The 12,761-nt window shown below is 38.9% G+C and overlaps 1 protein-coding gene across 5 annotated transcripts in view; it reads right to left on the minus strand.

Moving 5' to 3' along the window:
- Window positions 1-12,761, minus strand: part of LOC105449926 (nucleolysin TIAR) — a 165,145-nt gene that overhangs the window by 45,072 nt on the left and 107,312 nt on the right. For all 5 annotated transcript variants that reach the window (XM_011689395.1, XM_011689394.1, XM_011689392.1 and 2 more), the window contains exon 3: window positions 1,816-1,891. In XM_011689395.1, the coding sequence (XP_011687697.1) occupies window positions 1,816-1,891 (76 nt within the window). The remainder of the gene's footprint in view (window positions 1-1,815; window positions 1,892-12,761) is intronic.

Below are 12,761 nucleotides of genomic sequence, written 5' to 3' on the forward strand. Positions count from 1 at the left end.
TACACACTGGCCATCAACTGGTAACAGGGACAGAGCCTGGACTACATGACGGATCCATCTAAGCATTGAATAGACATCGACATTGTACTATATTCGCTCTCGAAAACCGTTTTACTAGCACATATTTCTCCTCGAAATTACAAATCTCGATTTATTACTATTTCGCTGAAAGATGAACTATTCAGATCATAAATCAATTTGTAGCATGAAGAAAATAAATATTTGCGTATACTAAGATTTCAGGAAATAGCGTTTCGTGTCAAGAAAGCTCTGTTGCCAGTAGTAAAACATCGTCGCACCCGCGTGTATGTAGATATTTATATACGCGAAATATATAGAAGCGCGCGGCGGCACATTATGAAGCTCGGTATTCATTAAATGCAGTACTCGAGACTTCGAATCCGTCTCCGGAAGAAAAACGGGAATCCCGGGAATTCGTATTTCGTCGTACATCTTAAAAGAGCCAGGATGTTAGATGCTGCGCGATCAGAGCTCGCGATTTAGGTACGTGTATCCGGCGGTCGAAGGATATAGTGTCGGTGGGACCGGTCGGTGGATGTGGGGGTAGCGGCGGGGGGAGGGAAGGGTAGAAATTTTCGCGTGTTCCTCGAGGTTAACGGAGACACTCGGGAAATTTATACTTCGGCAATAGTAATACCGCGGGTGTGAGGCAGGTGCCGGCGGTGGTCCAGATCGATAGGACATTAAAACAGAGGGGAAACGGAGAGAGGGTCTACCTTCGGGGCAGGCGCCTCGACGAATAACCCCGCCATAAACGGAGGAAAGCCTTCTTTTACTCAGCCGTACATCTAACTTCGCCGTGATTTACGCCGCGGATTTTGGCGGGTCACACTAAAACTCCCGGCCACTCTCCATTTAGCCCCCGAAAAATGATGTTGTAAACCGTGACGGTCGGACCCACCCCCTTATTTGATCAGCGAAAGCCGGGAGGACGACGTCAAGTTTGACATACTGCGGACTGTGACGGATGTGATTCCGCAGTTGCTACCGTTGAGGAATACTCGCTCGCGTTCCCTCCGACTTCGGAGACAAAATCGGGAGTTAGATGCGATAATTAAAATGCTGCTCGGAAGGGAATTATCTACCTTGCCGTTATGCTACCGTAATTCTGATTTACATAAAGCGCATCGCGCTCTCTTATCTCCTTCGCCTCACACAAGCGCCCGTTTAATTTGTTATATATAATTTTTTACTACAATCCCTTAGGAATGGAATTACGAACATTGTTGTTTTAATCGACGCACTTTGCATGCTGCAACCTTCTTTAAAATAATTGTCTTTTGGACTTTCTCGAGAGTGGCCGCATTTTGGCAAAAGAGAACGTTACAAGAAAGCCTGATGTATAAAGTTTTCTAAAGGACTGCAAGATCCTGAAGTTAATTTGGAATAAGTACATTTTTGGTAGTTAAGATATATCGATTGATACATACTCGGACTTATCTTATTAAACTTTTTGAATAGAAAGAAATTTCTACTACTAAAAAGAAATATTTTTCATGCTGCTGGAAACAGAATATGAATGAATAACAAAGTAGTAAAATTTTAAGAACTATGTCTCTAATTAACCGAAAAACCGTTTTGTATTTCTTAAAAATAAAAACTAAACTAATACGTTTATATATCAGGTAATCTACAGTGCGGAATTAAAAGTAACAACGTCTTGTGCAAAGTTTGAATATCGTAGCTAAGGCTCATGTAACAGGATCAGTTTATTATCTCAGCTACGACATAACGCTAAATTTTCTCTAAATTTTAAATAAAGAAATCGTATTAATCGGAGTATTGCTTGCTTACCGCTTTTTTGACGAACGAAACAAATCCATATCCTTTGGATTTTAAAGTTTGGGGATCTCTGACGACTCTGCAATCTCTGTAACATAAATATTATATTCGGTAAGACAAGCTACGTAAAGCGTCAAGCTAAGATATGTAGATATAAATGGAAGTGTAAGAATAAGATTCAATTACCAAGAATCTTAAGATATATAAAATTTTGTGGTTAAATTCAGCACTCGTTTCTTATTACAACAAGAATCATATTCGCTTTAATTGAAAGCTCTGTCATTTTAATTCATCTGATTTTTTTTACATCTGTGATATCACGATTTAAATAACTCAAATAAATTTATTAAACTTTAGATAATAACTTTATATATCTTAATTACGTTATCTCTTCGCTAACGAAGATCGAAATAATGCACATATGAATATAATATTTACTATTTTCAATAGAATTCATTCTCCACGACGCCCTATGTCTATATCTTCATTATCGCAATATTACAGTGCCCGTAAGAGACCTCAATTTGTTTCATGCGCAATTGAATTTTGAAACGCTCATATCCTCTGGAAAAGTACTGGCGACATTGTCGGGCGAATTGGGACCGAGTCGCCGGACCATCCTCGACGAATTCTTCCTCATAATTAAGATTCCAGTAGCGCCCGGCGGACAAAATTAGGAATACTGGAACGCGCGACGTGGCCCTGGAGGCTTGCAGTCGTTTCGGCGAGGAGCTTAAGGCGAGGAAATATCCTTTCGGACCGATAGAGCGGGATGGCATGCACCGCGAATAAAATTCCGCATCGCATATATACCGTTCCCTCCCTTTCACTTCCGTTATCCGGCGGCTATCTAGACTTTTTTCGACCGCAATTGGAAATTTTCAAAAGACTACGTCGCGCGGCGTACCCATTATCAACTATGCACGGTGATTGATGTAGACGGAACGGTGGAACTTTGATATATGACACTTTCCGCGTACTACGGAATTAATTGCCCGTAGAAAAAAATTGCCGGCGTGAAGATGACAGTACTGATCCTCTTTCCTTTATCTTCTCGTTTGTGATGGATTAAGTGCAGAAGAGCAGCAAGTAATTAGGAAATGGATCGTTGAACGACACGTGTATACGGCGTTTATGCGAGGTGCATTTTACACAGATAGCAAAGCATGACATGCTTCCGATTAACAAATTAAAAAGTCGATGACTTATCGTTGGACAAAACTTAGTAATATCGTATTCAAATGCTTCTATCCTACTTTAATACGCCAGTTAGTTACCTCTACCAGTTTGCCTGTCAAACCGAAAGCATGCTCGGCTTTACGAAGACAAGCCATTAAATGCATAATGCGTAGAACCACAATTTAATGTGTTATGTTTGAAAAGTCTTGCAAAAACGACGTTCGCTGTGATACACGCGGATGGAAAGCGAAGAATAGGCGGTGAAAAAAAAAACCAAAAGGACGACCTCGTTTGGGAAGAGGAGGCTTCAAAGAAGGTTTGTCAAAAGGAAAGAACGTAAAAGGGAATAAAAGAGAAGGCAGGCGGAATTACGCGCGTTTCAGGCTGTAGCCGGTCGGTACTTCCACTCTGTGCATCAATTTGAATGCACACCTGCCGCGGTTTCGCCCGTAATTAAAACGATTAATCGATCAAAGGACGTATCTGGGCGGAAGCGGGAAGAGTGAGAAAAAATTTGTACCATGTGTACACCCACCCTAATGAGTGACGATAGGGAATAAATTAATCCGTAATGACTAATGCGAAATATTACGAGTAAGCGTCAGCGGTAATTAAACAATTTCAAACACGGCGACGTTCCCGTTGCCGCAGGAAGGAATAATATCACGAAACGCGAATTAAAGATTGAAGGTGAATTTCGAACGACGGAAACGCGTCAGCCCAGTCGATTAATCTTTATTGGAAATAAATTGTAAGTCGGTGTAGCGACGCGCGATTTCAAGAGTAATCTTTTAGCGATGTCGTGCTCCAAGTAACAAATATGGGCGTATAATTTTAATTGACGGTGCTTCCCCTCGTGGTGATACGCGCGCGACATCAAAGGCCTTTCAGAACCGCGATATACTGTTTCCGATTGCTTTTGCACCGAATGGTCGACGAACGTCGTAGTTTACGAGCTCGGAATGTTGAGTGGTCAATATAAGTTAGATGTAGAACACACCGCTAGTCGCCCGCATACGCTGTTACCCACACTTCACATCGCTCACGCCGTGTATGTGTATGTATATATATATATAATATATATATGTGTACATATATATACACACACATACAATATATATATACACACATCTCGCGCTCTGGTTCTATCGATATAGATTTGAGCTGTTGTGTGTTTCCGTATAGCGCGCCCGCTCTCTCTCTCTTCCCCTTTGCCGTTCCTCTTCATGCCCATTTCTCTGGCTGGGCCGCCACGTAGAGCGAAACAATTGGCGCGACGGCGTGCGCCCCGTAGATTTACGTTTCTCACCGCAAAAAATCATAAATTAATGCACGGTTATTGACGCGATAAATCTCAGAATTTAATTCAGGTTCCGTCGAGTCTTGTCGCACGACACGCCGTCCCTCTCGTCCGTTTTGGCTGGTGATATAGCCGCGACAATGCCAGAGGCTCGCGTCCTGGCGGGCAAAGCCTCGATAGGATAAAGAGTAAGTCTGGATTTATTGCCATCGAGCCAGTCGAACACGATGGACGTGTGGATAGAAAAGGTTTTGCGTGGGCGGGGATTGGAGAGCAGGGGGGCAATGATTCAAATTGTACGCTGGACATGTATCCGATGTGACGAATCCCGCATAAGTTATCTCTCACTCTATCAATTTCGAAATTGCGTTCCTATGTAATATTGTACCGTTCATTCCTTCGCATCAATAGTAGTTAGCGGAACATCATGAATAAATGAGTAAATTGATTGGGAGGTATAATTTATATTCTTATAGTGACATATTATATTATATGTATGTATATGTAGCAGAAAACGCGAGAAAGGGAAATGGCGATATTGTGTTACGAAATTTCTATAGCTGTAGGGAAATTTGCATCCAAGGATACACCGTAAGTTCAGATTTATTGCCGTCGACTAGGTCGGGCGTGATAGACGCGAGAATGGAAGGATGGGGTGTGTCGATGTTTCAAATTGCGCGCTAGGGACGTAATCCGCAGAAAGATTGCAGGCTTGTTGTTCGTTCTATCAATTTCGAAATCTTGATTCTGCGTTGTTTATATAGGTGATATTTGTTACGATTACAATGACGGATATGCGCTTACTTTCCTAAATCATTGAATTCCCAGAGCATCCCGATCAATCATTTTAATAGGATTATACTTATACTATTTAAAAGCGGTGTTGCTCAATCTGTAATGCATTGACAATTCATAAAAGTCGTTACAGTCATGACATTCATCTAATAATAATAAGAACTTTCTAAATATTATCGCACTGATTACGATTCCGTTCCATTTCTGCAAAGTAATTTTCTTAATGTGATTCAACTCTTTTTAAACAAGTCACGAAGTGGTTCAATCGTTTAACAACTTTTTTAGATTTTGTTCTCTTTAATCTTGAGACAAGTATAGTGGAGCTTGTAAAATTCTCAGTGGTAATTCCCTTTATCTCGCAAAGTAAATTCCCGGGATTGATAAAAGCTACTGGCCGCGGCAGTCCAATTTTGATAATTAACATGCGATTCACTCGTACAGTATTTACTTAACAATTGCTGGTTTGCGATGCCTGCTGGACGTATTCTGTTCGTAAACACCGTACTTTTGCCAGAATGCTCGATGCATTTCAACAAGTCTAAACTGGTCTCCTTGCCTTTCGCATTTTGTTCGTACCTTTTTTCTCTCTTGCCTATCTGCCTTTTCATCTATTTTCTTTCTTGTCTAATGCGCCATTTCCCTTCTGCTATTCCCTTTCCATACATACTATTCTATTATTTTGGAAACATTCAAATGTACTTGATAATATCATAATTGAATCTTACCCCGCAAAAAGTTTTTCCCAGTTTACTTAGCATGAAAATCAGACATTGATGAAACTTTTCATTCGCGAGATTTGCCTTTTCCTGCATTCGAGAGAGAATCGCAACTTATTTTTAGATAATTATAAAATCACAAATTCAAATTCAATCTTTAATAAATATGTTAAGATTTTTTTGTGTGTTATATTTAAATTAAATTAAATTTCTATGTATATAACATTTTTAAGTTCTGTGCAAAATAAAATTGTGCATATACACGAATTGACATATAAGTTTATAATTGACAATTCTATATATATTAGTATAGCAAGTCTTAACAAAATCTATAAATATTTTAAATATTATTTTATCAATACTACACATCTCGTGTTTCATTTTTTCACAGGAACATAATGTTACTGAGCTACTATCTTCTGCAGCTTTAAAAAGATTTCTTACACATTTACAACCTTCTATATTTCAAACATGCATGTCGAAAAGAATAGGCAATCTTTACTTCCATCAATCGAAGGCTACGTTTCTATCAATGATCGTTCAAGCGTTCCACCCCGTTTCTTATTTCGTATAAGATATTTTCGATAAGGCGGGGGAGAGCAGGGAGAGGAGGATCGTGAATTGACGAAATCGTGTCACGACCTCATCAGTTTCATATCCTTAAGCCGCGAAACTTTCGCGTATTAACCTCCATTCCTTGATGCCGCTTTTTCATCTTTCATACTATGCCGGTTCCTTTGACTACGTGCTGCGCAGGCAGTCTTTCCATTAGCCGCCGGAAAAATTCAAACTCATTAATTAGGCGCTAGGAATGGCGCGTCAGCATGAAAATCTTTGTACCGTAGGATCTGGGTCCTTATCGCCCGGGCAACGAAGATTGAAGAACACCATTTTCGAGCGGGCGCGCGGAGGGAGAGGGATCGTGGGGGTATGAGCGTCCGCGGGAACAGATTCATCAATCTACCTACAAATAATCGCTGCAGAGTGCTATCGTTCATCAGCATTTGATCGCTATTCTCGGACGCCGTTTATCGATTTCTGTATCAAGGGAATAACAACTTATCTGTTTACAAGGGATAGAAATACCGAGTAGAGTAGAACATTTATAAAGCACGCGACATTTTACGATGACAAATTGATGTTGTGTCATTGAAAGATTCCAGAAGAAAATCAGGTCGGACGTGTCGGTTTAATTATTAGCTGAGTGTACGATTATATCGCGCAAGTTTCTCATAATCGCGTACATATATACCTATATACATATATGATTTTATATACGAAATACCAATTTGCAGCGTACAGAACTATGCATAGATTTTACTTTATAGATGTAGATAAAGTGTCACACGTTCAGAGCACAAATTTCATTCTTCGCTGTTATACGGCTTTAGCCATACGCTATTTTGGAGTGCGCTACAAGGGAAAGCCTTTATCGGAAATATTTCGAGTTCAAGCGGCAAGTGGTATAGTGCAGTTTTCTATGCTAGCGGGAGTTGTTATCTTCCTGCCCGTATAATGAATCCCGCGGGATGTAAGTTATGAATTTATAACCCTCTCACGGCTTGAGGTTGAAATATTTTCGATAAGAAGTTGCTCCTCTCTTCGATTATGAATAGCAGAGGAGCTAATCTCAGCAAACTGACATCTTATTATCGATTATTATCAAATTCTCGCCTAGATTGAAGATTCCATTGGATTGGTAAAATATTAAATTCTATTTAACATTTAACGTCGATCGTTATATGCTTTATTATCGATTCGTTCGTGTTCAAATAGGGTATTTGCGAGGGGCAGGAATGTGCATTCTGCATAACCAGCCAAACCGGTTAAAGTTTACACTATCAACAGGGTTAAGAGTGTTTATAAAGCATTAAAGACCAGCATTTTAGCGTAATGCTAGTCAATCAAGTGGCACGATTGTTTACACAAACTTTGTTGACTTTAAGTAATGTAGCGAGAGAACTTTATTCTCTCTAGAAACAAACTAACGCCTTCTTATACTTCGGAGTATATTTTCTCTTAATATAGCTTTAATGGCAGACACGTTAGTCTCATCTCGGATTGATTTCGTAAAGCGCGATACGAACGTCTATTGATATCTGTCTCGGCAAAAAATCATAATTGACGCACAAAATGGCGTATTTTTAATACCTTTCGTGTCTTTTGTGCCTCGACCTTTCGCCGTACTCGCCGAGAGAAAATATTACGCGATAAGAATAGGACCCATAAAAATCATTTCGCTTATTGATGGAAACGATAGGACACGACCATGTAGTTTACTTAATTCTTACTAAGTGCACTCAATACCGAGCCAGCTAATTGTCGATGGGATAGGTCGGGTCGATGGCGTAGGGCGGAGGCGGACACAGAGAGTCTCAGACAAAGTCGTGTTGGCACTGATGCCACCCAACAGCTCTCGAGGGTCCCGCAAGCAAAGCTCCCTTCGATTTTGAGATCGCGCGGCGCCGAACGAAACCCGGCGCTCTCGTTGTGGAAGTGCCCGCCATTGAACTCCACGGCACGCCGTTTCTACTTTCGTCGCTGTAAACCGCTTATTAATGTCTCCGATACGTAACACGCGGCATCAGCACCGGCCATTACCGAGCCCCTTTTCACCCCGTGCTCCCGATTTACCTTCTGCCCCTATCGTTCTCATCCCCTTTTCGCGATAGTCACCCCTATAACCAAAGGGTTAACCGGCCCTGCCGTAAGCGAGATTATTACCTAGATAACCGGAAAATTAACTGCAAAATGCGCCGTTTTACCCCGCCGGTGTGCGAGGTTATGGTAATTTTAATAACATATTTATTGCTCCCCGACTGTCCCCCCTCTCTCTATCTCTCAATGCCCACACAAAAGGCAACACTGAGCGTTTGTAGGCGAGGGCAGATAACGCGCTGCTGATTACGCCGGCACTATTTTGCAAAGTTCGCCGGAGCCGAATTCGTTCGGGCGAGTCGCCAGGCATCGGTAATTTATGTCTTTTCCCTGCAACGATGCGTGATATGTGTATAATGTGTGCAATTTTCAATTCGAATTGATCCACGTATAATCCATTTGCCGGTACAGTACCGGAAGCGCTATCAGTTATTGTAATACAATCACAATGTCGGTATTTTCAGACCAATATACCGCAATTGACGAATTAACATGACGAGATATTTCATTAAAAGATCCTGCAACTCCATGATAATATTTGAAATTTTGCGATAACTTGGAATAGAACGTTATATTATAATTATATTATCATGTTACAATATTGTATAAATTACTTGTAATTATCTGGTGCAATCGATTGAACAAAATTTCCTTAAGAATTTGTTTATCCTTTATATTGCTTCTGTACGAAACAAAAATAAGTTAAACGAATTTAAAGCGCAAGAAGAAACGGAGTATGTATAAGGAGAAGAAGGGAAATTTATAGAAATGAGGATATTAAGGATATTATGGTAGGGCCGATGGAAGTATGAAGCAAAAACATATGATAATAAAACGCTGTAGCGCAAGCAACGATGATGGCGGCTCATAGCCCTTCTTCACGGGTCGAGTAAAACTTCCGGCTGAATGGTAAATGCCCGAGTATTTTCTCCAATCAATAAGCTGCATGGCACATCTACTGATCACGATAATAAGTTTATCCCATCAAGCCCGACCGGAGACTACAAGAATACACCACTTATAATTATATTCTCGTCAATTTTCAGCAACTGAAGATTATATCATCCAATTATTTATAATTTTATATTTTTATTTCGTTAGCAAAATCTTTCTGCGTAAAAGAGATCCTGCACATATCAAAATATAGAGTATGATTCGCTTTAAATGACTTTCAATGACGTGATCGTAAGAATGATCGCCAGTGTTTAAAATGACTGACGTTGCTTTTTCCTTTTGGTTCATGCATATATATTTCGTCTATTCAGCGCGAAATACAATTTGAAAACAGGCAGTCGCACAGGCGTGCATTCGACGAATCTGCGGCGCATTTTACCGGCGCTCGTTTTACGAACGCGTCACTATCAGCAGGTGACGTACATGCGCGTGTTGTAACACACTTGCAATATCCTGCACGCGGCCGAATGGCCGGCACTCAAACGTGGCTATTAGCCCACCCGGTATTTCCGCGTTTTGAGATATGAGAAGAATCTCTATTTCCCCTGCCCTTTCGTTGCCTGTTTTTGATTACACTTTTTTCTCTCTCTTGTACGGATTATTTATTAAATCTACCTGCAAAGCTTGCTGACGTGTTTTTCATTTTACACGATGATGAACGAAGTGTTTGCAATCGTTATAAATTATGAAACACGGAATAGAACGTGGAATATAAATGAGGATAGATTTGTACATTTGCTGAATTGAATTTTTTATAAGTTTAGACATATTCCCATATATACATATATATATTTGAACGTTTCAAATATGTATTACACTAGGTGTATTAAAAACATAAGCTAAATTAAAGTATTTCACGAATCTGGTTAAAATTTGTTAGTAATCTCCTTTTTTTCTGAGCGAAACTCTAATTAATCAATATTACGCAAGTGCACATTGGGAAAAATTGAGTATTTTATCCTCATATTTCTTTATATTTTTTATATCTATTTGTCATACTTCTCTTTGCTCTTCTCTTTCTGAGAATTATATTATTATATTTCTAAATATGATGATAACTGTAAACGTGCTATATGAGCTTTTGGAGATTTCTTTGCTAGTAGCTCTTCTCGCTAGTAGTTATATCTATCACACAATAAGGCTTGCAAAATTAAATTCTTGACGCACGTTGCTTCTCAATGCTTACAGAATTTTCAATGTGAATCATTGTCGTGAATAGAGACGAACTGTTTAGTGTCGATGATAAACAAACGTCCAGTGTATTCAGCATGAATGCGATTTCCATAATTTAGTCTCGTAAACATAATTAAATTTCAAACGCGGTAGCTCGTATCGTGAGCAGTTTTGTGATACACGATATTAGTCGCGAAATCGTAACGTTGGAAGGAGATTAAGTCCGCGCCTTTATACTATGGCGACTAATGACGACAAATCTTGTGATAAGTTATTCACACTTTGCAGGATATAAAATAATAATTCCAGAGTCCCTCGAGTCGCATTGTGCTAATTAAATCATAAAAGGGCAATAGGTAGGCAAGTGGTAGTTACGGATTAAAGTGGCGGTTGTACGTTACTTTTCTGTATAATTAAAGTAAATTACTATGATGAGAGTTAACAACGAATTGGCTGCAGTTTGAGAAAGTTTGCATTTAGCCGGATACGAGTGAGGATCGTAGCACGTGAACTTAGAATCTCCTTCCTTCGAGTTAACTTCGAGGGGAGCCAAAATAACGAAGGGTTAAGATAGCGGGTACAAGAGGACGCAATGTCTTGCCCCCCTCGATATGGCTTCGTTAAGAGGATTAGACGGCTTTAAAGTTACGTCAACTGAAATTGTGCTAGATCGAGCAAGAGGGCATTAAGGCTGCAATGAGAATTTTTCCGACCCTGACATGTGCGGATAAAAATTTATACTGGCGAAACGAATTTTACATTCCGCAATAAATTTTTCCGTATATATTTAGACATATCTAACCAAAATGATCATGCCAGTGCTTTTATTGCATTGCAAAGTAGAACGCAATTACATGCTGAAATTGGAAACATTTTATGCAAGAAAATAACATTGACAGTAACGTGTAGACAGTTATGATTATGGAAACGTTATGAAAAGTGTACGCAGCCCTTGTGAAAACAATCGTTGCAAAAATGATTACAGCCGAGGAAATTGGAACGGTTATCGTTTGCGAAAGGTCATGGTATTATTTTTGCGTTAAAGAAAATTCTTACGGATATTAAAAGAAGAGGATCCTAGAAATCGAATATACGGTATCACATAGTATCCGTGTCTCGCGGGCACCTCTTATTAAACTTGATAGCAGCTTTCCCGGTTATCGTATTTGCTTTAGACATAGGTGTAAGAGCAGAAACTTCGCGCCAAACTTAGTCTTTACGTCTTTCTGAAATTGCGAACGAAGAAAACTATCGACATTTTCATCTTAACTGTTGATTAAAACATGGCAGTTAACGTAGGATATTGCAGTTGACTCGATTTACGCACTTAGGTGTAATATACTTTCTTTGCACTTTATAAAATTATATCAATGATCAATTGAACGTCTAGCATCAAATAAAACTTTGATATATTTAATCAATACATACATAGGTAATTGAAACACACTGTTATCTTTTTTAATATAAAATATTGATTGAATGTGCAATATATTATATTTAAGTTTGTCAGTCAGAAAATAAAAATTATCCGGATAAAGATAACATATATATATATATATATATATAATAATTATATAAAATACAACATATATATATATATATATACACATTCCTTACAATTTAATATATTCGACACACGTTTGTTACATTTGTTGCATATAATATGGAAATGTATATTCACGATTTTCTTGAGACTTTTGTACGGCGATCGATTTCAGAGCAGATATAACAGCAAAACAAGAACTGGATCGTGTTCTTAGTTGAATTCCATGCGGAGTGCAAGCGTGCTCGTGGCTTGGAATGCATTTATCCGAATCTTGATACAGGAATTTATTCCATCCATTCACGCGTGTGCATTTTGTCTTGAAGTGAATTCACACACTTGAACAGTATGACGATAATCGTTCTGGACTTCGAATCTTATAAACAACTTGCTATTTCACTTCAAAGATTCTAACATTGCATAGAAATTTAACAACTGAGTATATCAATTTCCTTCTATATGTTATTGGAATATCATGAATATAAAAGTATCCTGTAATTCATTTATTAATTTTATAGTTAGGATAATGCCGACTATAAGAAACGATTTACAAATGACCTTAAACCCTACTTTTAACTTTATCCTAAACTTTATCAATTTAAGCAAAAAGGAAAAGAAGGAAAAAGTATTTAAGCTCCAT

Source organism: Wasmannia auropunctata, unplaced genomic scaffold (assembly GCF_000956235.1).
Source record: "Wasmannia auropunctata unplaced genomic scaffold, wasmannia.A_1.0 LD336071.1, whole genome shotgun sequence".
In the NCBI taxonomy this organism is placed as follows: domain Eukaryota; kingdom Metazoa; phylum Arthropoda; class Insecta; order Hymenoptera; family Formicidae; genus Wasmannia; species Wasmannia auropunctata.